The sequence below is a fragment of the Trachemys scripta genome, chromosome 19 (genome assembly GCF_013100865.1).
Source record: "Trachemys scripta elegans isolate TJP31775 chromosome 19, CAS_Tse_1.0, whole genome shotgun sequence".
In the NCBI taxonomy this organism is placed as follows: domain Eukaryota; kingdom Metazoa; phylum Chordata; order Testudines; family Emydidae; genus Trachemys; species Trachemys scripta.
The window spans coordinates 16,924,792-16,948,335 of NC_048316.1; the positions used below are offsets into that span (position 1 = coordinate 16,924,792).

The window sequence follows — 23,544 nt, forward strand, 5'->3', positions numbered from 1 at the left end:
GCAGAATTTCTGACGACTGCCTCTCCGCTGAGCTCCAGTAAGCCACTTTATTAGTTAAAATTAAATTTTCTCAGCAGATAAGTCTGGCTTTTTTTTTTCCCTTTTCTAAGCAGCTGTTTGCCTGGGGTCTAGCACCCTGTGATCACAAGATTAAAGTTAAAAGGTTAAAAATTACATGAGACTTAAAGAACTGATTCTCTCCAGCCCCTGCTGACTTGTCTTTTTGTATCTAATCTTTGAAAGGTTCTCTCTCACACTGGCGGGGATTTAGTTTCGCTATCTACCCAACGCGGGATGGCGTCGCCTGCTGTGTGCGCCTATCAAGGCGATGCTAACGTTATATAAAATAATTGAGCAGCCCCTCGGCGCGCAGATATTAAATGCACCACAGCACATCCTTTTAAGCCTTTAAAGTGGTAATTATGAACCAGTTAGCTCCAATTTCAGCCTTGATCCTAGGCAGAGCGATCCGCGTAAGTTCTTTAGTGGGGATTTGGACTTTAATGCGTTAATGATTAAATGGAGGCTGATCCATTGCTTTAAAGCAGTGGTTCTCAACCGGGGGGGTCCGCAGAGATCTTCCAGGGGGCACGTGAACTCATCTAGATATTTGCCTAGTTTTACAACAGGCTACATGAAAAGCCCAAGTGAAGTCAGTGCAAACTAAAATTTCCTACAGACAATGACTTGTTTATACACTGAAATGCAAGTACAATATTTATACCAGTTGATTTATTTTGTAATTATATGGTAAAAATGAAAAAGTCGGCAATTGTTCAGTATTACGTCTGATCTTGTCAGCAAGTTGTTTTTAAGTGAGGTGAAACTCGGGGATACACAAGACAAATGGGACTCCTGCCAGGGGTACAGTCGTCTGGAAAGGTTGAGAGTCGCTGCTTGAAAGTACCGCAGGGAAAAGTTGGAGGACCGAATCTAGAAGGGCTTATCCCCACTGTGTATGCCTGCAGTGGTATTGCCGTGTTGTCTGTCAGTGAGCAGAGGAGGAAGGTACAAGACACACCCACCCACATACACCCAACGTGTATGTTGCTGCGGTGATATTTGCTCATGATCTGTGGCCGATGTTGCGTTTCCTGGCTCCCAGTCCAAGGCCCTGGGTTCTGTTCCCTGCTCTGCTCCTGACCTGCTGCGTGATCTTGGGGGAGCCCTTTCCCTTCCCTGGGCTTCAGGGTCCCCCCTCTGTTAAACGGGGGCAGTGCTATTTAACTCCTTTAGAAGCCGCTGCGAGATCGGCCGGTACCAAGCACCACGTGCCTGCTTGTTACAGTGGGAGGAATCTGAGTGCGCTGTGGCTTGCCTGCCTTTGCAGAGGAGGCGGTGGTGAGCTCTCTGGACCTGGTGCCGGGTGACTGCATCAGTCTCCCCGCCGACGGGTTCGTCGTCCCCTGCGACGCCGCGCTGCTGACCGGCGAGTGCATGGTCAACGAGAGCATGCTGACAGGTGAGCCGGGGCGGGAGCGCGAGAGCGGTACGTTGTGGGAGGCAGAGATCGCCGCTTACCCAGGCCTGACTGTCCCCCTCCTGCCATTAGCCGTGCACACGCTGCTGGCGGGGGAGAGGAATCGGAGCTCAGCTGTCTGCCTGACCCCGTGTTCCCTGATGCCAGCAGGCCGGGCTGTGAGCTTCACGGCTCCGATAATAGCAGTGAAGCCACAGGAGCGCAGGCTAGCCACTGGAGTGTATACCCGGGGCCTGGGCGGGCTTGTCCAGCCATGCTGCCATGGCTTCCCTGCTGTTGTTGGAGCCAGCTAGATCAAAGCTAGTTCAGGCAAGTCTACACGTGCTACGCTCACACCTCTGAGTGCGGTGTGGACGTACCCGAAGCCTCTTTTGGGATGAGAGGGGGGAGCTCTTTAGTGACCCCTTCTGGCCATCCATTGGAACTGCAGGGACTGGCTCCACAAGGAGACTGGGTCCCGTGGTTAGGGCACGAGCCTGGGAGTGGGGGGATCTGTGTTCAATTCCTTGCTCTGCTACTGACTTCCTGCATGACCTTGAGCAAGTCACTTAGGGCCAGAATTTTACAGGTATTTAGGCACATGAAGATGCAGGTAGGCACCTAGTTGGGCTTGGTGCCCAGCTCCCATTGATTTCAGTGCTTGATTTCAATGGGCGTTTGACACCCAGGTAGTCTGGAAGATCCCACTAGGCACCTGTCTGCATTTTTCGGCACTTAAACATCGGTGTCTCAGCTCCCTGAGTGTCTGTGCAATGAGGAGAACTGCCCTGCCCTGCCGCACAGGGGCACTGGGAGGATAAATCTACTTGTAAAAGATTGTGAGTTGCTCGGATACTCCAGTAATGGGCCCCAGATCAGAACACACAGCCCTCTGTGGCTGGAAGGGTGGATCCATCCAGCAAGGGGGCTTTTGAAGCATGCGTTGGGGAAATTAAGAGCGTGGATGGTGGATCCTGAAGGATTCCCTGTCTGCCCCACTCCTGCGCGGAGAGAACTCAAACACTGGCTGAATATGAAGGCATGTTTGTACGAATCTGTCTGTCCATAACCTCACTCACCGGCTGATTTTCTCCTGTAGGGGAGAGCGTCCCAGTGATGAAGACGCCTTTACCCAGCGGACCCCAAGCTGCCAACATGATCTATTCCCCTGAGGAGCACAAACGGCACACGCTGTTCTGCGGGACTCAGGTCCTCCAAGCCAAATCCTACGTGGGCAAGGAGGTCCTGGCTGTGGTGACACGCACAGGTAGCTGCATCTGGAAGCAAACCCAGAGCCCCCGGTCCTTAGTTCCCAAGGCCAAGACTATAACAGCGTTCAAAAAAGAACTAGATAAGTTCCTGGAGGACAGGTCCATCAATGGCTATTAGCCAAGATGGGCAGGGATGGTGTCCCTAGCCTCTGTTTGCCAGAAGTTAGGAGTGGATGACAGGGGATGTATCACTTGATGATTACCTGTTCTGTTCATTTCCTCTGAAGCACCTGGCATTGGCCACTGTCAGAAAACAGGATACAGGAGTAGATGGACCATTGGTCTGACCCAGTCTGGCCGTTCTTATGTTCAAGTATCATTCCTCCCTACATGTGCCACATGGGGCTGGTTCTGTTTTATCCTGGCCAGATAAGAATTCTCCTTCCATCCAGATACACCTGTACTAGCAACTTCGCTGTTGGTTCAGCTCTGGTCCATTTAACAGAATGTTCTTAGAAGCCAAATTAAAGTGTATTGTCTCCTTGACTAGCCTGGCACCATGGCAGAGCCGTTCTCCTGCTGAAACCTGTAATGTTCCTAGGCTGCTGGCCACTCCTCGTTCTCTGTAGTTAGCCTGTTACCCCCTAGCGTTCTCTGCCGTGCCCTCCTTGGGGCCCTGCTGCTCTGCGGGGAGAGCCGTGTGGAGTGTAACGTGGTCACTGACCCTGCTCTCTCATGGCTCAGAGCACCCACCCAGCAGCGTGTTCCCAACGTGTTTCACTGCCCCGCAGGATGAGTGCAACTGGCGAACGCTGAGCTCTGCAGAAAGGGGAAGGAAAATCTTCCCTCCGTTCTTTCAGGGCCAGTGGAATACCAGCTAACCTGGACGGACAGACACGCACGCACGCACCCCGTGTGCACAGGCGCTTAGGGGATCCCAGTCGCACCGCGATTACGGCCTGTCAGTGTTCCTGAGCAAGGGTTGAGAGATGCTACATCTCCACAATCAGGAGCTCTGAGCTGATCCTGTAGGGTGTGGACACACACCCTGCTTTTGAATTCCGTGTTCCAGCTGGGTTGGAAGCGCCTCTGCTCTGAGATGAGCGGTTACGTCAAAGGGAATCGCAGGACGGCTTCTCCAGTTCTTCCCCCAAATCTATGGCTTTTAATGGCCATATTCGTGTGAGTTTCCAAGTCCCGTAAGCATCTCTTTTCCTTTCGTCCCCTCCCCCAGGGTTCTGTACAGCCAAAGGGGACCTGATCAGCTCTATCCTCTACCCCAAGCCTGTGAGCTTCAGGTTCTACAGGGATGCGGTGAAGTTTGTCCTCTTCCTCGCAGTTCTGGGTACGTCTGAAAGCGGGCGGCATTGCAAGCAGCAGTCGTCTGGTGCTGAGTGTCTTATGAACTGACGAATCCCCTTGACAGCCGTCCCTTCTCTCTCTTGCAGCTCTTATCGGCACCACGTACAGCATTGTGATTTTGATTAGAAACCAGGTGAGCTGACAGTGATGGGAAAATCTCTCTCTCTTCCCAGCCCTCTCCCTTCTGCGCCCCTCCTTTGATTTGGATCCAAGGCTTAGATCAGGAATGGTCCACACAAGTTTTGGTTCTGTTAAAGATATTGGCATGGGAGCAAACCTAGGCATTGCTGTGCCGCCAGTTTTCTCTAATGGCCAGCACTGCAGACTCCACCTGGGATCTGCTCTGGGTTCCTTCTGGCTCACTCCTCCCTGCTAGTGACAAATATCCTGCAGCTACGTTGGCTGACACAGAATAAACCCCCCAGTTCAACTCTCCTGGGCCCTGCAGGCTCAAGGCAGACACAGCTTGGCTTTGCTGAGGAAGGAAGCAGAGGCAAGATGTTAAATTTAGAGAGAGCAGGGGGGAGACCTGCAGAAACGCCTGGGTGCAAATCATCAGGTATTTGATCATCTCATCGGACCTGCAATCGGTATGCTTGTGAAAATGCCGGGGCAAATCATGCTCCCCCAAAAGGGAGCTGGGGCTTCTGAAAACCTGGATCACATTCTAAGTTGTTTTCCCTTTCTGCGCTGTCTGGGGCTGTCGGGGGCATGGCGAGCTTGTGTGCGTCTCCGATAGGGAAAGATCTGGGAAATCCCAGGTGCTTTCAAACCCAGGTGAAGGCTGCCTGTGAAGAGCCGGTTTAGTTTTATTAAATACAGCTGTGCAGGGTGTTGTGGGTGTTTGTGCTCCATGGTCCAGCTCCCGGTGCTGCTCAGATGACTGCGGATCCGGGTGCTGCATGGTGGGTTCATGTGTCCTCCGCCCCGGAAAGCCTACACCCAATTGGAGCTGAGCTCTCGTGTTCTCTCTCCTCCCGCACCCCCCCGTTCCTGGCTGTCGCACGCGGACAGGTTCCTCTCCAGCAAATAATCATCCGTGCGCTGGATCTCATCACGGTCATCGTGCCCCCGGCTCTCCCTGCTGCGATGACCGTGGGCACCATCTATGCCCAGAACAGGCTGAAGCGGCATGGCATCTTCTGCATCAGCCCTCCCCGGATTAACCTGTGCGGGAAAATCCGCCTGGTCTGCTTTGATAAGGTGAGTCCTCGGGCTCCTGCACCGGGGCATCCGCGGGTGCAGCTGGCTTGACAGCCTGCCAGCTGGTGGGCTGAACAAGTTGTCTTCTCCCCCTCGCTGCAGACCGGGACCCTCACAGAGGAAGGCCTGGATGTCTGGGGCGTCGTTCCCGTGGAGAATAACTGCTTCCTGCCCATCGTCCACGAGCCCCGCTGCTTGACCGATGGCCCCTTGCTGTACTCGCTGGCCACCTGCCACAGTGTGTCTCTGCTGAGGGAGCAGCCCATAGGAGACCCCATGGACCTCAAGATGGTGGAATCCACCGGCTGGGTAAGAGGGAGAGGAGTCAGGCTGGGAGCCAAAAGGCTTTGGACTGATTTTTGGGGGTGCAGGGGGGAGTTTGGAAGCTTCCAGGGGAGTGTGTGTTGGCTTCCATCTTTGGGTGGTTTGCGGAAGGGGTGAGATAGCGGCTGGCCTTCTGTATCCTTCCGAGCTCTAGGGCCTTCTCCCCACCCGTTTCCTTCCTCTTTCCACCCCACCCGACTTCACAGGCTCTGCATCGCAGCCTTCATCCCTCTAGCCAAGAGACCAGAAGTTCCGCCTTGGGGAGCCCATTCGTGCTGCAGAGAGGTGCTGTCGAGGTAGTGACTGAAAGGGATAGCCGCTCCTTGACTCTACTGGGGAATGTTCACGAAACCAGATAACGGAGCTCAGCCAGATCTGTTGTCTAAAGACAAAGCAATACGGTACAGGGAGGAAAGAGGAGCTCCTTCCCAGGAAGCGAATTCTCGCGGTGTGTTCAGTTCAGCTGACACAGGAGATGTGCTCCCCTTAAACTTGCCACCATAGCATGACTGTTTACAAGTTACACAGCGCTGGTCAAGTCCCTTCACGTTTATCTAACCAACTGGTGCCAGCTTTGTCTTTGGTGCCTTCCCAGCTCTTGTTTTGAATTGGAGCTAGAAGATACTCCTTAAAGCAGTCATATAATCAGAATCTCAGGGTTGGAAGGGACCTCAGGAGATATCTAGTCCGACCACCTGCTCAAAGCAGGACCAATTCCCAACTAAATCATCCCAGCCAGGGCTTTGTCAAGCCTGACCTCAAAAACCTCCAAGGAGGGAGATTTCACCATCTCCCTAGGGAACCCATTCCAGTGCTTCACCACCCTCCTAGGAAAATTTTTTTTTCCTAATATCCAACCTAAACCTCCCCCACTGCAACTTGAGACCATTGCTCCTTGTTCTGTTATCTGCTACCACTGAGAACAGTCTAGATCCATTCTCTTTGGAACCCCCTTTCAGGTAGTTGAAAGCAGCTATCAAATCCCCCCTCATTCTTCTCTTCTGCAGACTAAACAATCCCAGTTCCCTCAGCCTCTCCTCGTAAGTCATGTGCTCAAGCCCCCTAATCATTTTTGTTGCCCTCCGCTGGACTCTTTCCAATTTTTCCACATCCTTCTTGTAGTGTGGGGCCCAAAACTGGACACAGTACTGCAGATGAGGCCTCACCAATGTCGTTCCTACATCTTACATGATTCCGCCTAACTTTTGGAGTCTTCTATTCGAAAGATACCAGACTGTAGAACAGTCTTTTGCCCAGCTATTGAGTCTTGTGCATGATCTTGATAAGATGCTATTATACTAATTAACAAAGACATAGACAACAATGATACATTTGCTTTTAAACAAAAAACAAATGTAGCTATATTCTAATGAGAGAGGATCCAAACCATGGATCTATGTATAAACTCACTGTGCTTAATAATAAACAGTTTAAATAACACTTAGATCTGCCCGGACTAGTGGTCTTTCTAATGGTTCTATAGTCAATTGCTTACCCAGTCATCCATAAATGGTAGGCTGAAGTGTAGTTGGCCAATCTGTAATTTATAAAGCACTTTCTTTTCTATTTCTTCTGATGCCTGGGGGTTTCTTCGATGTTCACTGGTATATTCCTATCTCTGGTTTGTGGGATGCACTTTTCAACAGCTTAAGTTGGCTAACGTGATAAATTTCTCCACATTTCTTTTGTTTCCAGTGACCCAAATTTATACACAGATGAGCTCAGTTTATTTCCCAGTATGACCAGACATAATGTATATTGTTATATTTAAAAAAAAATAGCCATGACATAGTTATAACTATATTTAATACCAGTAAAGGCACAAACAAGTTTATAAAGCCTTTAAAAAGTGATGGTTTTAGTAATATTTAGTAAAAAAAATTTTAGTAATATTTTTGCATCAATATTGAGGTTCTCCCCTTCAGGTTTCTTTTTTTTTTTAACAAAGAAGTTTTGATTAATAATAAAAAAAGAAATCTTTGTTTGCAATTGAATTATTTGGTGGGGCAGAAATATATGTACATATGTCAATCACTGTGGCCTTTTTGAGCTTTGCAAAAAAAAATTGAATTGGTATTCTGAGAAGATGGTTCTAACCCAACCACAATGTTAAAATAGTGCGGCACCGCTAATATATATTTGATAATGAGTGCAAAATTAATTTTTTTTTCTTGCAACAAACAAAGTAAAAACAAAGTCATATGGCACACACACTATGCATAACATATAGGACAAACTTACGATTAAAGACGAGTGGTACCAAAATTGTATTTATACCTATACAAGATAAGTCATTAAGAACTTAATGTTATTAAGGCAATGCATTTTCGAAAACAAACATTCAAAGCATTGACATGTAATGTGTCAGGTTATTTGTTTTGTTACCTTTTTATTTAAAATTTGTAATAAGAATTGATAAAAATCCCTATGAAGTTATTTGCTTACTTCCTTGTATTAGTTTGTTTAACTTAAGGCATTTTACGTTGCTTTTAGCTTAAGAATACTACTGTATAGAAATATGAAAACACCCATGTATCATATATTAGTGGCTAGGATTAGAAGAAGAATTAGCATTTTTGTTTCTTGGCAACCATATCCTCAAGAAAGTTAGGAGTTCCTTTAGTTGTTGCATTCCTGAAGGGTTAAAACCATTAGTCTTACAGGACTTATTTAAAGTGAAGTTTTTATTTGAAGTATTTTGATGATTTCTTTGCTGATATTTTTCAGTTCCCCCATCTCTTTGTGCAATGGGCGTTTTTCCTTAATAATTATAACCCTTAAAACAAAGGGGGAGGACAGAAGTGGAGGAAGCCATATAGGAAGGGAGGGAAACATAAGCCAGTGGAGATTAATGAACTTTGTGAGGGCATTTTAAAGTACAGGCCACAGCAGCGAGTGTAGCAAAAGGAGCTGTGTGAGTCGTACAAGAAAAGAAAGAGGAGGGTTTGGGCAGAGAGAGGGTGTAAAGGAAAAACTTGAGCCAAATGTAAAAACGTTAGCGAAAGAAGGTTATGCCATTAGCTCTGTAGCCAATGACTTCACTTTATCACTCATTTATTGTGTGACGTTAGGATTAACTAACGTCATGTCATATGTAATCATTGTATGCAAAATAGATTTAAGTTGTAGGATTATAGAAGTATAAGATTGATTAGTAGTTAGAAGGGAGAAGTATGCATTAGGTATCTAAGTAAGGAGGGCCAAAATGCAAGGTCTACAGGCTTAGTCCTGTAAAATGCCAGCTTAGCCATACTAAGCCATAGGCTTAAGAAATGTTTGACATAGGTAAGTGACCAAAGAATGACCTGATGCCACAAGATTATGGGAAAAGATGTGCCAATGCGTGGTACTGCAAAAAATTAACAGTAAGAGTCATTTTTTGCTTAAAAGATACCCAGTGTTGACATGGCCAATTCAGTCTGGGTGGATTAATAACAAGAATGTTTGTTATAAATTGGGGACTCATCAGTTGGAAGTAACAGAGGAGGAGAAGGACCTCGGAGTATTGGTTGATCACAGGATGACTATGAGTCGCCAATGTGATATGGCCGTTAAAAAAGCTAATGCGGTCTTGGGGTGCATCAGGTGAGGTATTTCCAGTAAAGATAAGGAGGTGTTAGAACCATTATACAAGGCACTGGTGAGATCTCATCTGGAATACTGTGTGCAGTTCTGGTCTCTCATGTTTAAGAAGGGTGAATTCAACCTGGAGCAGGTACAGAGAAGGGCTACTAGGATGATCTGAGGAATGGAAAACCTGTCTCATTAAAGGAGACTCAAAGAGCTTGGCTTGTTTAGCCTAACCAAAACAAGGCTGAGGGGAGATATGATTGCTCTCTATAAATATATCAGAGGGATAAATACCAGGGAGGGAGAGGAATTATTTAAGCTCAGTACCAATGTGGATACAAGAACAAATGGATATAAACTGGATACGAGGAAGTTTAGACTTGAAATTATATGAAGGTTTCTAACCATTAGAGGAGTGAAGTTCTGGAACAGCCTCCCAAGGGGAGCAGTGGGGACAAAAGACATATCTGGCTCCAAGACTGGGCTTGATAAGTTTATGGAGGGGATGGTGTGATGGGATAGCCTAAATTTTGGCAATTAATTGATCTTTGATTATTAGCGGCAAATATGACCACTGGCCTGTGCTGGGATGTTAGTTGGGATGGGATCTGAGTTACTACAGAGAATTCTTTCCTGGGTGCTGGCTGGTGAGTCTTGCCCCAGGGTTTAGCTGATCGCCATATTTGGGGTCAGGAAGGAATTGGCAGAATTCGCCTTCCTCTGCAGCGTGGGGCACGGGTCACTTGCTGGAGGATTCTCTGCACCTTGAGGTCTTTAAACCACGATTTGAGGACTTCAGTAATTCAGACATAGGTTAGGGGTTTGTTACAGGAGTGGGTGGTGAGATTCTGTGGCCTGCGTTGTGCAGGAGGTCAGACTAGATTATCATAATGGTCCCGTCTGACCTTAAAGTCTATGGTCCACTCCAAATAATTGATAAGGAGGTGTCAATACCAAGAGGGGGAAAGTTGCTTTTGTAGTGAGCCAGCCACTCCCAGTCCTTATTCAAGCCCAAATTAATGGTGTTAAATTTGCAAATGAATTGTAGTTCTGCAGTTTCTCTTTGAAGTCTGTTTTTGAAGATTTTTTGTTGAAGGGTGGCTACTTTTAAATCTGTTATTGAATGTCCAGGGAGATTGACGTGTTCTCCTACTGGCTTTTGTATGTTACCATTCCTGAGGTCTGATTTGTGTCCATTTATTCTTTTACGTAGGGTGCACCATGTGTGTAAATGCTAATGAGGTGTAGTTAGAATCACGTTATAAAAAGAGGGTGCCCAGATTGGGCAAAATGAGTTCCCTACGGGAAACCTCCAGCAGGAACCATCCCTCTACTGAGGCTCAATGGGCAAGGCAGGCATCAGCGTTTGAGTATCATTAAGGATGTGAGTACTACATAACTATATTTGTAGCTCGTGCATTGGTCTTTATAGGATTTCTATATGCTTGGGGAACTATAAACTTAATTGTAACTTTAGTCTGTTTTATCAATTTTATAAGACCTGGTACTTGTGAATGTCAGTGTGTTGGTCAGTATCCTTGATCTTTGTTTTCCTAGAGACTCTAAAACTGAAGCAAGTAGCAGAGGTGACTTTCGCTCTTCTGAGCTGGAAACTGTAGTGACCCACGGTGGTGTCATACCACATTACTACATTCCCTTTAAATCAAATAAAAAGTTACAGCTCGGAGAAGGGAATGGGGTCTGGTGGTTTAGAGCAGGGGGGCTGGGAGCCAGGACTTCTGGGTTTTATCCCCGCTCTGGGAGGAGAGTAAGCACAGCTACTGTCCCTGCACAACCTGAATTTGTTCCCCAAGTCCCTGTTGCTTGTGTCTGCACTCCTAATGCTCTTTCCTGCTGCGCTGAACTGTTTCTGGGCCAGTTAATACATGTTTTAAGGCTTTTTAACCTGTCTTTGCCATCCTAACTTCTGTCCCTCCTGTTGGCTGTACCTTACCTGACAATCTCCTGGTCTTCCCTTCATTTCTTGTAAACTATAAGCAAGGTACAACTGCAGTACGGTGGCTGATATTGTCCGTTTGCTGTTTTAATTTCCAACTTTGATCTTGTTCTAGCTTTAACCCTCCTTTTAGTCCTTTGACTTGTTTCCTTATTTGTTTAACTTTCATTTCACAGAAGGAATCCCGGGTTGTGACCCGCGTGGGTGAACCAGCCCCATAATTAGTTACATGTTTTCATACAAAAGCTTTGAGAGCTCTTTTATGATGATTTTCGTCTATCATTACTGCTAATTCTTGGGTTTTGGCATTTTGCTGTTTTAACGGTTGCTGTATCTGGGCATTCAGCCCAGAAAAAGAGTCCCTTGTAATTAGTCTTTGTATATTCTTAAAGTATGGCTTTATGCCCAGAAAAATAGTTTGCTTTTATTAGTTTAACTGGTTATTTAAGGTGTTTTGCCAATGTAACACTTATTATAAACTCCCCTTTCCCCCCCCCCCCCAACCAGGCTAGCCTGCTGCATGTGTAGTTAGGACCGCTAGCCCCCAAAATCCAACCATTATGAGATTACTATCCTGAATCCAAATGGCCCATTGCCCCATTCCAAATTGACTTAGCTAATGGCTCCTGCCTGGCTCGCCAACTAGTCACTGAAAGGTGTAGCCAACTAATTGGCTACACTTGTGGTTCAGTATTAATAACGTTCAACTGGCTCTGTGGATGAGGGGAAAGCAGTGGATGTGTTATTCCTTGACTTTAGCAAAGCTTTTGATACGGTCTCCCACAGTATTCTTGCGGCCAAGTTAAAGAAGGATGGGCTGGATGAACGGACTGTAAGGTGGATAGAAAGCTGGCTAGATCGTCTGGCTCAACGGGTAGTGATCAATGGCTCCATGTCTAGTTGGCAGCCGGTTTCAAGCGGAGTGCCCCAAGGGTCGGTCCTGGGACTGGTTTTGTTTAATATCTTTATTAATGATCTGGAGGATGGTGTGGACTGCACTCTCAGCAAGTTTGCAGATGACACTAAACTAGGAGGCGTGGTAGATACACTAGAGGGTAGGGATCGGATACAGAGGGACCTAGACAAATTAGAGGATTGGGCCAAAAAAAAACCTGATGAGGTTCAACAAGGACAAGTGCAGAGTCCTGCACTTAGGACGGAAGAATCCTATGCACTGCTACAGACTAGGGACCGAATGGCTAGGTAGCAGTTCTGCAGAAAAGGACCTAGGGGTCACAGTGGACAAGAAGCTGGATATGAGTCACCAGTGTGCTCTTATTGCCAAGAAGACTAACGGTATTTTGGGCTGTATAAGTAGGGGCGTTGCCAGCAGAACATGATCGTTCCCCTTTATTCGACATTGGTGAAGCCTCATCTGGAGTACTGTGTCCAATTTTGGGCCCCACACTACAAGAAGGATGTGGGAAAATTGGAAAGAGTCCAGCGGAGGGCAACAAAAATGATTAGGGGTCTGGAGCACATGACTTATGAGGAGAGGCTGAGGGAACTTGGATTGTTTAGTCTCCAGAAGAGAAGAATGGAGGGGGATTTGATAGCTGCTTTCAACTACCTGAAAGTGGGTTCCAAAGAGGATGGAGCTCGGCTGTTCTCAGTGGTACCAGATGACAGAACAAGGAGCAATGGTCTCAAGTTGCAGTGGGGGAGGTTTAGGTTGGATATTAGGAAACACTATTTCACTAGGAGGGTGGTGAAGCACTGGAATGGGTTACCTAGGGAGGTGGTAGAATCTCCTTCCTTAGAGGTTTTTAAGGTCAGGCTTGACAAAGCCCTGGCTGGGATGATTTAGTTGGGAATTGGTCCTGCTTTGAGCAGGGGGTTGGACTAGATGACCTCCTGAGGTCCCTTCCAACCCTGATATTCTATGATTCTATGATTCAAGAGACCCAATAAATCTGGCTGGGCTTGGTTATTGTCTAAAGACAAAGTAATATGGTACAGGAAAGAGAGAGTTAATACATCACCAGCCCTTCCCAGGAAGTGAATTCTTGCAGTGTGTTCAGTTCACCTTACGCAGAAGACGTGCTTCCCAAATGTCCCCTTAAACTAGCCATCGTTTATAGCATGGCTGTTTACACAACGCTGTTCACGTCACTTAAACTTCATGTTGAACTAGCCAGCTGGTACCAGCTTTTGTTTGGTGCCTCCCTGTATCTTCCCCTCTCTCATTTTGAATAATAAATGCCAGTCATTACGGGGCTTAAAGCTACTCCCTAAAGCGTTCCTACATCTTACACTATTTCCTTGCACCGCATTGTACTTTTGTTCCAGATGTTGCACGTTCGTACATAACGCTTGTCCATCTAACTCTTGACCGTTTCTGTATTTGCCTATGCCAAGTGCTAAGCTGTACTTGTCCCGGGGCATTGTGGGGTATACGCCTTAGCACAGTTCAGTTTAATAGGATTACCCAACACAGACACAATATTCATACCATGAGCATAATACCTGTTAATGTGATTGTGTGTGTGTAAACTGTATGCATTGGCTAACAGAGGGCTCCCAGGGCATTTTCCCCCGCTCCACTCCACACATGGTGCTTTTGCTCTCAGAGTGCAGGACTTGGGCACTCAACCCCAGGCCTCCTTTGTAGCAAAGCAAGAGGTCCCTGGATGGCCTCACTCTCCACGTTTGTTTGCTGCCCACATCACCTGTTCAGGGCACCCGCTGGCCTGAAGGGAGGGATGGAGACATTGGGGCAAAGAAGTGTGTGCCACCTGCGTAGTTTGTAGCTGGGAGCGCTTTGCCTCTCATGAATTGTCTGTGCATTGAACGGTCTGGAGGGTGTCCAGCCCACGTGACTTCGCTCAGGGAGGCATGAACGTTGATCGTGGGAGTTGTAGTGTCTAGAATAGCTCCAGAACCAATAACACCGATGAAAGTCTCGTGTCTCACACAGCAACGATTTGAACCAGGGGTGGTGCCCTCGGTTGGGAAAGTCGAGAAAAAGCCACTTAAATTGCAGCACTTTGGTTTTCCAACAACACATTTGATCTACGAGAAGTGTCATAAATATGGGGCAGAGGGCGCTGTAACAATGCTGTGCAAGTACTGTACGTCAAGGGGGCCATAGCAAAGCCCTGAAGAGGATTATTCATATGCACTGGGTCCAGTAACAACACACAGACTGGTAGGTTAAAAAAATCTAGTTATTTAGGCTACAGTTTAGGGGAAGTTTCCAAAGATTCACGGGGCCCCATTCGTGAGAGGTCTCAGAGCAGTTCCTGGAAATATTCAAAGAGACGTTAGATAAGACACAGTCTGTCCCCACTTGCCTGCCTCCTGGATCAAGTGTGAATGAATGAATGAAACAGGCATTCTGCTGCCGGCAGGAGCTGTGCCCAGGTGACTCCTGCAGCTGGGGGGAGCTGGATTTTTTTTTTCTTTTTTAAACATCGTATCAGCAGATCTAAAATGTCAACATGTTTTCGAGTTACTGTCTCCTCCATCCAGCACTGTCCCGACTCCTGTGTCTGTGCATGGAGGCTCTAGCTCCATCAGCAACGCTAAGGGTATGTCTACACAGCAGTCTGGAGACAGGTCCCAGCCCAGGGGCCAATGGATTAAAGGGGCTTGCGCTAGTGCTTGAAAAACAGCCATAGAGACGCTGCTTTGAAGTCGCAACTTGGGCTCTGAAGCCAACCCCCACCCAAGGCTTCAAGCACTAGCACAGTCCCTCAACCCTGGCTGGGAGGCTCACTCCAAAATGCTGTGTAGACGTATCCTAAGAGGCCGCATCTGAAATGCAAATCGCTGCCTTTGTGTAGATTGCCCGGAACTCAGCTGTTGGCTCGCAGAAAAGGGGCTGCATCTTCTAAAGTGCCCAACTTTGTTGGTTTCAGCTCCTGGAGGAGGCCACAGGGGAGGAGGCCAAGCTGCGCACAGTCCAGCACTTTGGGACAAAGGTCCTAGTGGTGATGAAGCCGCCCCCTCTGGAAGAACAACCCCACGGCATGGTGAGCCCTTGCTTAGTTGGTGTCCTGACTGCACAGTGATGAAAGTGCCGGGCTGGAGTGGGAGGGAGGGGATGGTTTATACTGTACTTCAGAGGGGAGCAGCCCTGTGCAGCTTAGTTTCTCTTAACTACGGGCTGGCACCTGCTGCTGGGGTGACAGAGATTCCCCAGGAGGGGACCGTTGGGATCATCTGGTCTGACCCCTGGATAACACCGGCTGGAGAACTGCCCCAAAGCAATTCCCAGCACGTACCTCCTAGAAAAACGTCCCCTTCTGATTCCAAAAGAGAATCCACCATGATAAATTGTTCCAATGGTTAACCCCCTTCGCTGCCAAAAATCTACACCCCACTTGCAGTCTGAAATTGTCTCGGCTCAGCCTCCAGCCGTTGGATCATGTCCATGCCCTTCTCTGCTGTACCAAAGAGCTCACTTGGCAGAGGCACCAGAGCTGAGCAAATTCTTTTGGTTCAGAGATCTCACCGAAAAAAACGGGGGGGGGGAGGAATCAGCTCAATTCGAACCAGACTGAATTTTTTTTCAACATTTTTCATCAAATTGAAAACTCAGAAACCTTTTGTTTCAGATCAACCAAAACCTCTCGGGTCTGTTCAGAATGAAATGTTTCCTTTTGTTGTTTCAAGTGGATCAAAAGGTTTCAGTCAACACAAAATGAAAAAAAAATTCAGTTTTTTTCATTTTGATTTGGCCATTTTGGGGAGGGTTCCCCCCCACACACACACATTTTTTTTTTCGTTGGCCAAATATGAGTTTGAAACACTGTTCCCAAATGAAAAGTTGAAATGAAACATTTTAACTTTGAAAAATAATCATTTTTCAGTCGAAATTATTTAATAAAATTTGTCACTAGTTTCAGAGCCCCCCAACATGCATTTTTAACACCCTTCTCCAAAAAAAGAAAAATCTCCCATGGCTCCCATTCCGATGTGCCATTCCTACCACCCCGGAAGCAAGCCGTGCTCCTGGCGGGTGGGTATGTGCCACCGTATGGCTGGACCTCTACCACCCACAGCTGATGTGCCATGTCATCGTAGCGCCGCTTGGCACTGTCTGGGCATCTCACGGATTCCATTCTCTCCCCAGAAACACAAGGTGTCCGCTGGGATTCTCCGTCGGTTCCCGTTCTCCTCCTCCCTGCAGAGGATGAGCGTCCTGGTGAAGCTGCCTGGTGACGCCCCTTCAGAGGCGTACATAAAGGGGGCTCCAGAGATGGTGGCCAGTCTCTGTAAGGAAGAAACAGGTAAAAGGCAGGGACCCACATCTCACAGCTAGGGATGTCTGACCCGCCTGCTGGGTTTGGCTGTCAGCAGTGGAAACCACCTGTTGGCATTTCCCTTTGCTCGCCAAAGACAACCTAGAGAGGAGGACAATAGTGACACATCTGTTTATGGCAGCCGGATGTTGGAGCCCATTGGTTGCTCCAGGAGATCAGCTGTTAGGAGTTGGGGGGCGGGAGGGGCAGGTACTCACTGAACAAGGCTAAGAATCTCTGCCACCCAAATCTCTCTAGGTCGTGTACCTTTGATTGCCAGCTATTTCAACTTCCTGGCCTTCTTGGGAGCAAAAAGGAGGGGATCAAACCATCATGTGGGCAGTAGATGAATTTCCAGTAGCCCTGAAAGTGCTGATCTACACTAGATTAGCCATTGTTCCCAGACTCGTTCTGCATGTGGTCCCTACCTTGGGCGTAGTCTGCGTTTCTGATACAGCCCTTTTTTGCAGTCCCTCCGGATTTCTCCCAGTTGTTACGACACTACACTACAGATGGTTTCCGGGTCCTGGGGCTCGCCTACAAAACGCTACCTACCCTCAAAACCTTTGAGGAAGCTCAGCAGCTGACGAGGTGCGAGAGCCTTTATGACGTTTTCCTTCCTTCGCACTTTCCTCTCCTCCTTTCGTTTCTTGTGTGACCCTTGGGGCACTTCAAGTTCCCTGAGTCAGCTAGAGCTGGGCAAAAGGTTTTGACCAAAATCCTTTTCTGAGAAGAAAAAAGTTGCTTTGGCGACACTTCACCATTTCACAAATGTGTGTCTGTTTCGCTGAATTGTCTCAGCTGGCGGGGGAAGAACCATAAATAATCATCAAAAAATTGAAATGTTTTGGGGATTTTTTTTTTGTTTTTTTTTTTTTTTAATCCAAGACTTCATTTAAAAATGTTCTTTGTTTATTAAACTGATCAAAACTGTTGAAAAATGGTCAGATGTTTCATTCAACCCAAAATGATTGGTTTGGAATTGTCGGCAAACAGAAAAATCACTTCTTGGCTTAGCTCTAGGGTCAGCATTGAAACAAAAATCAATTCATGCTCGCCGTGGTCCCTTCTGACCTGAATCTAGGACTATTAGGAGATCTAAATGGCTTTTAAAGAATCAGACACTAACGTAACTGCCAGTCTAATTCACTCCCCTCATCTTGTGCTGGCATCCGACACTTACGCCAAGTGCCCTGTTGTGTCCTGGCAGGGATGCCGTAGAGAGTGGAATGACTCTCCTTGGCTTCCTAGTGATGAGAAACGTCCTCAAGGCAGAGACGGCCTCCGTGATCCACCTGCTGAGGAACGCAAACATCCGCACCGTCATGGTGACAGGTAACCGGCAGAGCTGCTTCTGGGGTGGGGACAGGAGAGGCCGGATCTGTGGAAGGGATCACGTGTTTAAAGCTCATTGCAACTGGAAAGGAATAAGCAGCCTTTCTAATAAGTGTGGGGTCTAGTGGTTAGAGCAGGGGACTGGGAGCCAGGAGTCCTGGGTTCTGCCACTGACTCTGACTGTCCCTGGGCAAGTTGCTCTGTTCCTTCGTCTATTCATCTGTAAAATGGAGCTAGCAAACAAACCCCTGTGAAGGGGACTGGGAGGCTCATGTGTTCGTAGTCCCTTATTTATTAAAGGCCGAGGGAAGATCAGCAGTGTTAAGTCTGGTTCCGGTTGTGAAACCATGAGCCAATGCAGCGCTGTTCTGAGAGGTGTGAACTCCCCCATTCCCCTCTCCTTGCCAGGGGACAACATGCTGACCGCGGTGAACGTGGCCAAGAGCTGCCGGATGGTGGAGCTGAAGGAGCGGGTGGTGTTCGTGAACGCCTCGCCGCCCAGCCACAACAAACCCGCCGCCCTCAAATTCATCCTCTCCGACGACCCCCAGGGACAGGAACAGCCACAGGTGAGTCCTGGGCCGGGACTGCAGGAAAACCCAACAGCCTTGCGTGTGAATCCTCCCCCCCCCATGCAATATTATGGGTTATGGAACAAACAGGGCCATGCAAGAGCCCTCTTCGGCCCCCATCCCCCCCAGCTGAGCTTCTGAGGTATCCAGCTGGTGCAGTGGTGAGCAGAGAGCTCGATGCCAAACGTCCCATAGCACAGGGACTCGAGGGCCCTGCAGTGGGGCTCACTAACTTGCCCTCGTCCTTTCCTCTTTATTATCTGCAGTGTCGTGTTGCCCCGAGGCCCCTGTCGGGCTGGGCCCCATTGTGCTGGGAGCTGTACAAATGTCCTGTATCTTGCTCCTGCAGGTGGCCGGTTCCCCACCCCCAAGAACATACTCATCCCCGAGCTGTAGCTGACCCCCTTATGCCGGAATGGGCAGGCCCAGACCGGAGCACGGCCGGTGTGGGCTGCTCCGAACTTCCGGCTGCGTTAGGCGGTGGGATCCGGTCTAGCCTGCACTTCCTCAGCCAGGGTAGGGCATCTCCCAGGAGCCGCCTCTCGGGCTCAGCGATCAGGGCGCGACCCTGATTTGCGGCCGACGGGGTGGCCCAGCTTGATCAAAATCCCGCTCTTGTTTTGGGGTGGAGAGGGAGATCTCCCTGCTCCCCCCGCCGCCGATCACAGACACTGGGGCTAGGTTAGACTGTGGGAAGAAGTGAAGTCAGCGAAGAGCTGAGCGGCTGCTGCTGTGGTTTGCTCCGCAGGGCCTGTACCAGCAGGACGGCTGTTTCCTCGAGCAGCAGCCCTGCCACTTGGCGCTGAACGGGAAATCCTTCTCTGTGGTCTGTGAACACTTCCCCCACCTGCTACCCAGGGTGAGTCCTTCCCTCTCCCGCCTCCGCCGTCTCATGGAAGCCGCCTGCTGGTGGTGAAGCCAGCATTGCAGCTGCTGGGCAGTGGGGACGGCGAAGTCTCCTGCCCACCACCAGTCTGTGCTTTACGCATCTCCTCCTTGTTTTCTGCCCATGCCTGGCAGTAGCAGAACAGAGACGCACAAGCTGCAGCATTCCCGGGCTGCCATGCGTTTGTTTCCCTGCAGATCGTGTAAGGAGGCCGTCCCTGCCTTGTAGGATTTCAGGGCCCTGTGTCATTGCAGCTAGTAGCATGGGTGATGCGCGAACTGCCGGCTGGGGGAGCTAGCTCCTGGCCCCACCCCTTCCACCCAAGATCCCAGAGCCCCCCTACCGCGGCCGCCAGCCTTTCCCCCCGGCTAGCGCCCCCCCAGCACCAGGAGGGCAGGTGGCCCAAGCCAGGGCCACCACACGGGGAGCCACAGAGGGGGACCTGGAGGCAGAGCATGGGCAAGGCCGTACCTGGCTATTTGGGGAGGCACAGTCTTCCCCAGCCTATGATGCCCACCGCCCATGGCTAGGAACCTCTCCTAGGGGTAGCCCCTTGGGTTCCCACCATCACTGGTCATTTATGAGGCATCTCCTGGAACAAACGCTCCCGAGTCCCCATGGGAACCAGCAGTGGGTACTACATAGCCACAATGCTTGCCACGATCCACCACCCCGACCTAACCACAGTGGAAGCAATCCAGCGAGGAGAGTGGCTCTTCCCTCGGGCAGCAGCCACTCCCGTCGCCCCTTTGCCTGGGGTCCATTAGTCTCTACTCAGTAGCCCCACTGGCTGTTGGTCTACTTAAGTGCTTCAGATGCCGTGACTTACCTGACCACGAAGCCCTTTCCCTTTCAGATCCTGATTCAGGCCACAATTTTTGCTCGCATGTCACCTGAGCAGAAAACACAGCTGGTTTGCAGCTTACAAGACCTCAAGTAAGTTGGGGGAAGAGGAGGGTGACAAGACGGTTTAAGACCTAACACTTCCTTCCAAAGCGACCTCTTGTCAATGCAAAGCAGGACGCTTCCTTTCTCATGGGCTATTGGCAGCTGTGAAATCAGCTTCCGACCGACCACGCCATTGGATCCATTTCCATCTTTTCCCTCCCCCTATCCAAAAGCTGGGCGTTACCCTACTTTCATGCTGCAAAGCCTAGATCCAGCCTTTTCCCCAAATTCACAGGCGTTTGGCCCTTCTATGGAGGAGGGGGTCTGAGCTGTGACGTTCAAATCGGCGTTTTCCTCAAGGTCTGAGCTTGTTGAGAGCCTGGCTTTTGATCCGCACCCATCTCTGGTTTCTGAAGGCAGTGATTTTCCAACTACAGATTGCGGGGGAGAGATAAATAAATTAAATAAAATAAATAAATAGAGAGATCCTATCTCCTAGAACTGGAAGGGACCTGAAAGGTCATACAAGTCCAGCCCCCTGCCTTCACTAGCAGGACCAAGTACTGATTTTGCCCCAGATCCCTAAGTGGCCCCCTCAAGGATTGAATTCACAACCCTGGGTTTAGCAGGCCAATGCTCAAACCACTGAGCTATCAAGAAACCCTTAGGAAAGTCCTAGAGGACTCAGAATCCAAATGCACAGGTGCTTTGGCTGTTTTGGAAGGGGAGATCTTGGGGGGGGGTTTGAAGCCAGAGGGAAAGAAACTTTCTCTGGCAGCACTTGGAATTATAGATTTTCCCACACTATCACCCGGTTTAGATTTCCTTTTCCTCCTTTGATCTGTCAGACTGAGAGCTTCTAATTACATAAAACCTGTGTAAGCTACTGAAGTATCCCAGCTACAAATCAACCTATCTTCGAGGCAGATGGCACTTGGAATCATAGAATCTCAGGGTTGGAAGGGACCTCAGAACTTCATCTAGTCCAACCCCCTGCTCAAAGCAGGACCAACACCAACAGAGGCCTTGGCTACACTCGGGACGCGGCAGCGCTGTGAAGCACGAGTGTAGTCGTGCTGCCAGCGCTGCGAGAGCGCTCTGGCAGTGCTGTATGTACTCCACCTCTCCGAGGGGAGTAGCATGCAGCGCTGCAGGCACGGATTACACTGGCGCTTTGCAGCGCTGTACTCACGCTCAGGGGGGTGTTTTTTCACACCCCTGAGCGCAGCGAGTTGCAGCGCTGTGCAGCGCCAGTGTAGCCAAGGCCTAAATCATCCCAGGGTGAGACATTTCAGAGAATCATAGAATATCGGGGTTGGAAGGGACCTCAGGAGGTATCTAGTCCAACCCCCTGCTCAAAGCAGGACCAATTCCCAACTAAATCATCCCAGCCAGGGCTTTGTCAAGCCTGACCTTAAAAACCTCTAAGGAAGGAGATTCCACCACCGCTCTAGGTAACCCATTCCAGTGCTTCACCACCCTCCTAGAGAAAAAGTTTTTTCTAATATCCAACGTAAACCTCCCCCACCGCAACTTGAGACCATTACTCCTTGTTCTGTCATCTGCCACCACTGAGAACAGCTGAGCTCCATTCTCTTTGGAATTTGTCAGGGTCTCAGTACAGACTCTAGGCCGTGTTTCTCCTGCATCGTGTACTGACGTTACTAGCACTTCCAGCAGTGCAGGGAGCTGTGGGGTCTAAGGCTGCAACAACACAAAACTTATCTGCCAAAAACTTACCACTGTTGTTACAACTGGTCCGTCTCCACTAATGACAGCAGAGATGAGAACGCTTAACCAGCTGTACTTCACACTCTAGTGTTGCCTCGTCCTGCGTGAGGCAGTGGTTAGACACTGGCCCTTTGGCTACACAAGTGTTCCCATTGTTGTTGCTGTTTGTGGAGCTGCACCAGAGGTAACGGCAGGAAAACTTTGGCAAAGAAGTCCTGTGTAGACAAGACTTACGTGTAAACCGGCAGGAGAACCCAGCATTCCGGAACCTGTGCCTTTTGCAGATCAGCGCAAAGAAACCAATTCTAAGCTCTCTGGGGCAAGGACTGTCTTTTTGTTCTGGGTTTGTACAGCGCCTAGCACCAAGGGGTCTGTTCCCTGACTGCAGCTCCACTGTGTGACCCAAAAATAATAAAATCCAATTAATATTTTACACAAACGACATAAATTAGCTAATCTAAGTAATTGAGAAATTAGCGCATTTGTCCTTAAAGCTGAATCGACTTCTCTTATTGACTCGAGTCTAAACAGTTTTAAGTACAGAGTTATTGTGTGGGGGATGAAAGACTTTTTTTTTTTTAAATAAAATAAGCATTTCAACTTCTCTTTCCGGTTTGTTTTTAGTACCTACGTAGGTCCAAAGAAATGTAAGAAGCGACTTGATCACAGGCCACTAGTGTGTATGCGGTGGTAGGCATTTCTGATACTTTTTCATCTAGCAGCAAACGGCGCATAACAAGCTCCAGTGGCTGGAAGCTGGACAAATTCAGAGTAGAAATAAGGCACAGTGAGGGCCATTAACCATAGGTGCAATTTACCTAGAGGTGTGGTGGATTCTCCATCACATGAACTGTCTGAGAATGATGTCTTCCTGAGAAATACGCCCTTAGCGCCAACAGAAGTTGTGGGCTTGATACAGGGATTGGTGCATGAAATTCTCTGGCCTGGGTTATGTAGGAGGTCAGGCTAGACGGTCCCTTCTGGCCTTAATCTGTGGATTCTGTGAAATGCCGAACACCCTCATCTTTCTCCAGAGTCAGTGCAGGCTGCAGTTGCTGCATGTGAAAGGTGGACGCATGTGTTGCCCTTATTAATAGAGGCACTAGGTCCCTGCCCCGAGGAGATTACAATCTAAACGTTCTACCAGATTGCAAATGTCTCCCCTCCTGTAAGGGGATTTGAGTTAATCTTTATGGAATGATTTTTATGGGGAGAAATGTTTTGTAATTAAATGGGGGCAGGGCACGGAGTTGGACTCCTGGGTTCTACTCCTGACTGTGCCACTGATTCTGGGACAACTTGGTCCCCCCGTCTCCAAGCCTCCATTTCCCTATCTCTAAAATGGGATTGATGATCATTCTAGCCCATCTCCCAGTGGGTTGGTGAAGCTCGTTGTGCTATGGAGAGTTTTGCACGGGCCTGGCGCCTTTATCGGCAGATCTCAACGTACCGTCAGCACTTTTAACGCGATGTGCCCAACGTTTTACGACCCTGGATCCAGGGCGCTCCGTTTTCTGGCAGGGAGGAGGTGGGAATCCTTTGGCTTATACTGTTCGTGTGTGTGTGTCTCTTGCCGCAGCTATTGCGTGGGGATGTGCGGGGACGGCGCCAATGACTGCGGAGCGCTGAAGGCGGCTGACGTGGGGATCTCTCTTTCGGAGGCGGAGGCCTCCGTGGCTTCACCGTTCACCTCCAGAATCGCCAACATCGAGTGTGTGCCCATGGTCATAAGGTGGGCTTCGTCCGCCAGGAACCACAGAACCGCATGTCAGGGTGGGGGGAATGGAATGTGGGGTCGGG

General features: G+C 49.0%; 1 protein-coding gene across 1 annotated transcript in view; it reads left to right on the top strand.

Annotated features, from left to right (window-relative positions):
• Positions 1-23,544, top strand: part of ATP13A2 (ATPase cation transporting 13A2) — a 64,368-nt gene that overhangs the window by 35,366 nt on the left and 5,458 nt on the right. The window contains exons 11-24 of the mRNA XM_034753422.1: positions 1,331-1,462; positions 2,559-2,726; positions 3,905-4,015; positions 4,119-4,165; positions 5,047-5,235; positions 5,338-5,544; positions 14,947-15,060; positions 16,164-16,320; positions 16,803-16,923; positions 17,543-17,667; positions 18,076-18,236; positions 18,988-19,098; positions 19,982-20,061; positions 23,324-23,476. Of these exons, the coding sequence (XP_034609313.1) occupies positions 1,331-1,462; positions 2,559-2,726; positions 3,905-4,015; positions 4,119-4,165; positions 5,047-5,235; positions 5,338-5,544; positions 14,947-15,060; positions 16,164-16,320; positions 16,803-16,923; positions 17,543-17,667; positions 18,076-18,236; positions 18,988-19,098; positions 19,982-20,061; positions 23,324-23,476 (1,876 nt within the window). The remainder of the gene's footprint in view (positions 1-1,330; positions 1,463-2,558; positions 2,727-3,904; positions 4,016-4,118; positions 4,166-5,046; positions 5,236-5,337; positions 5,545-14,946; positions 15,061-16,163; positions 16,321-16,802; positions 16,924-17,542; positions 17,668-18,075; positions 18,237-18,987; positions 19,099-19,981; positions 20,062-23,323; positions 23,477-23,544) is intronic.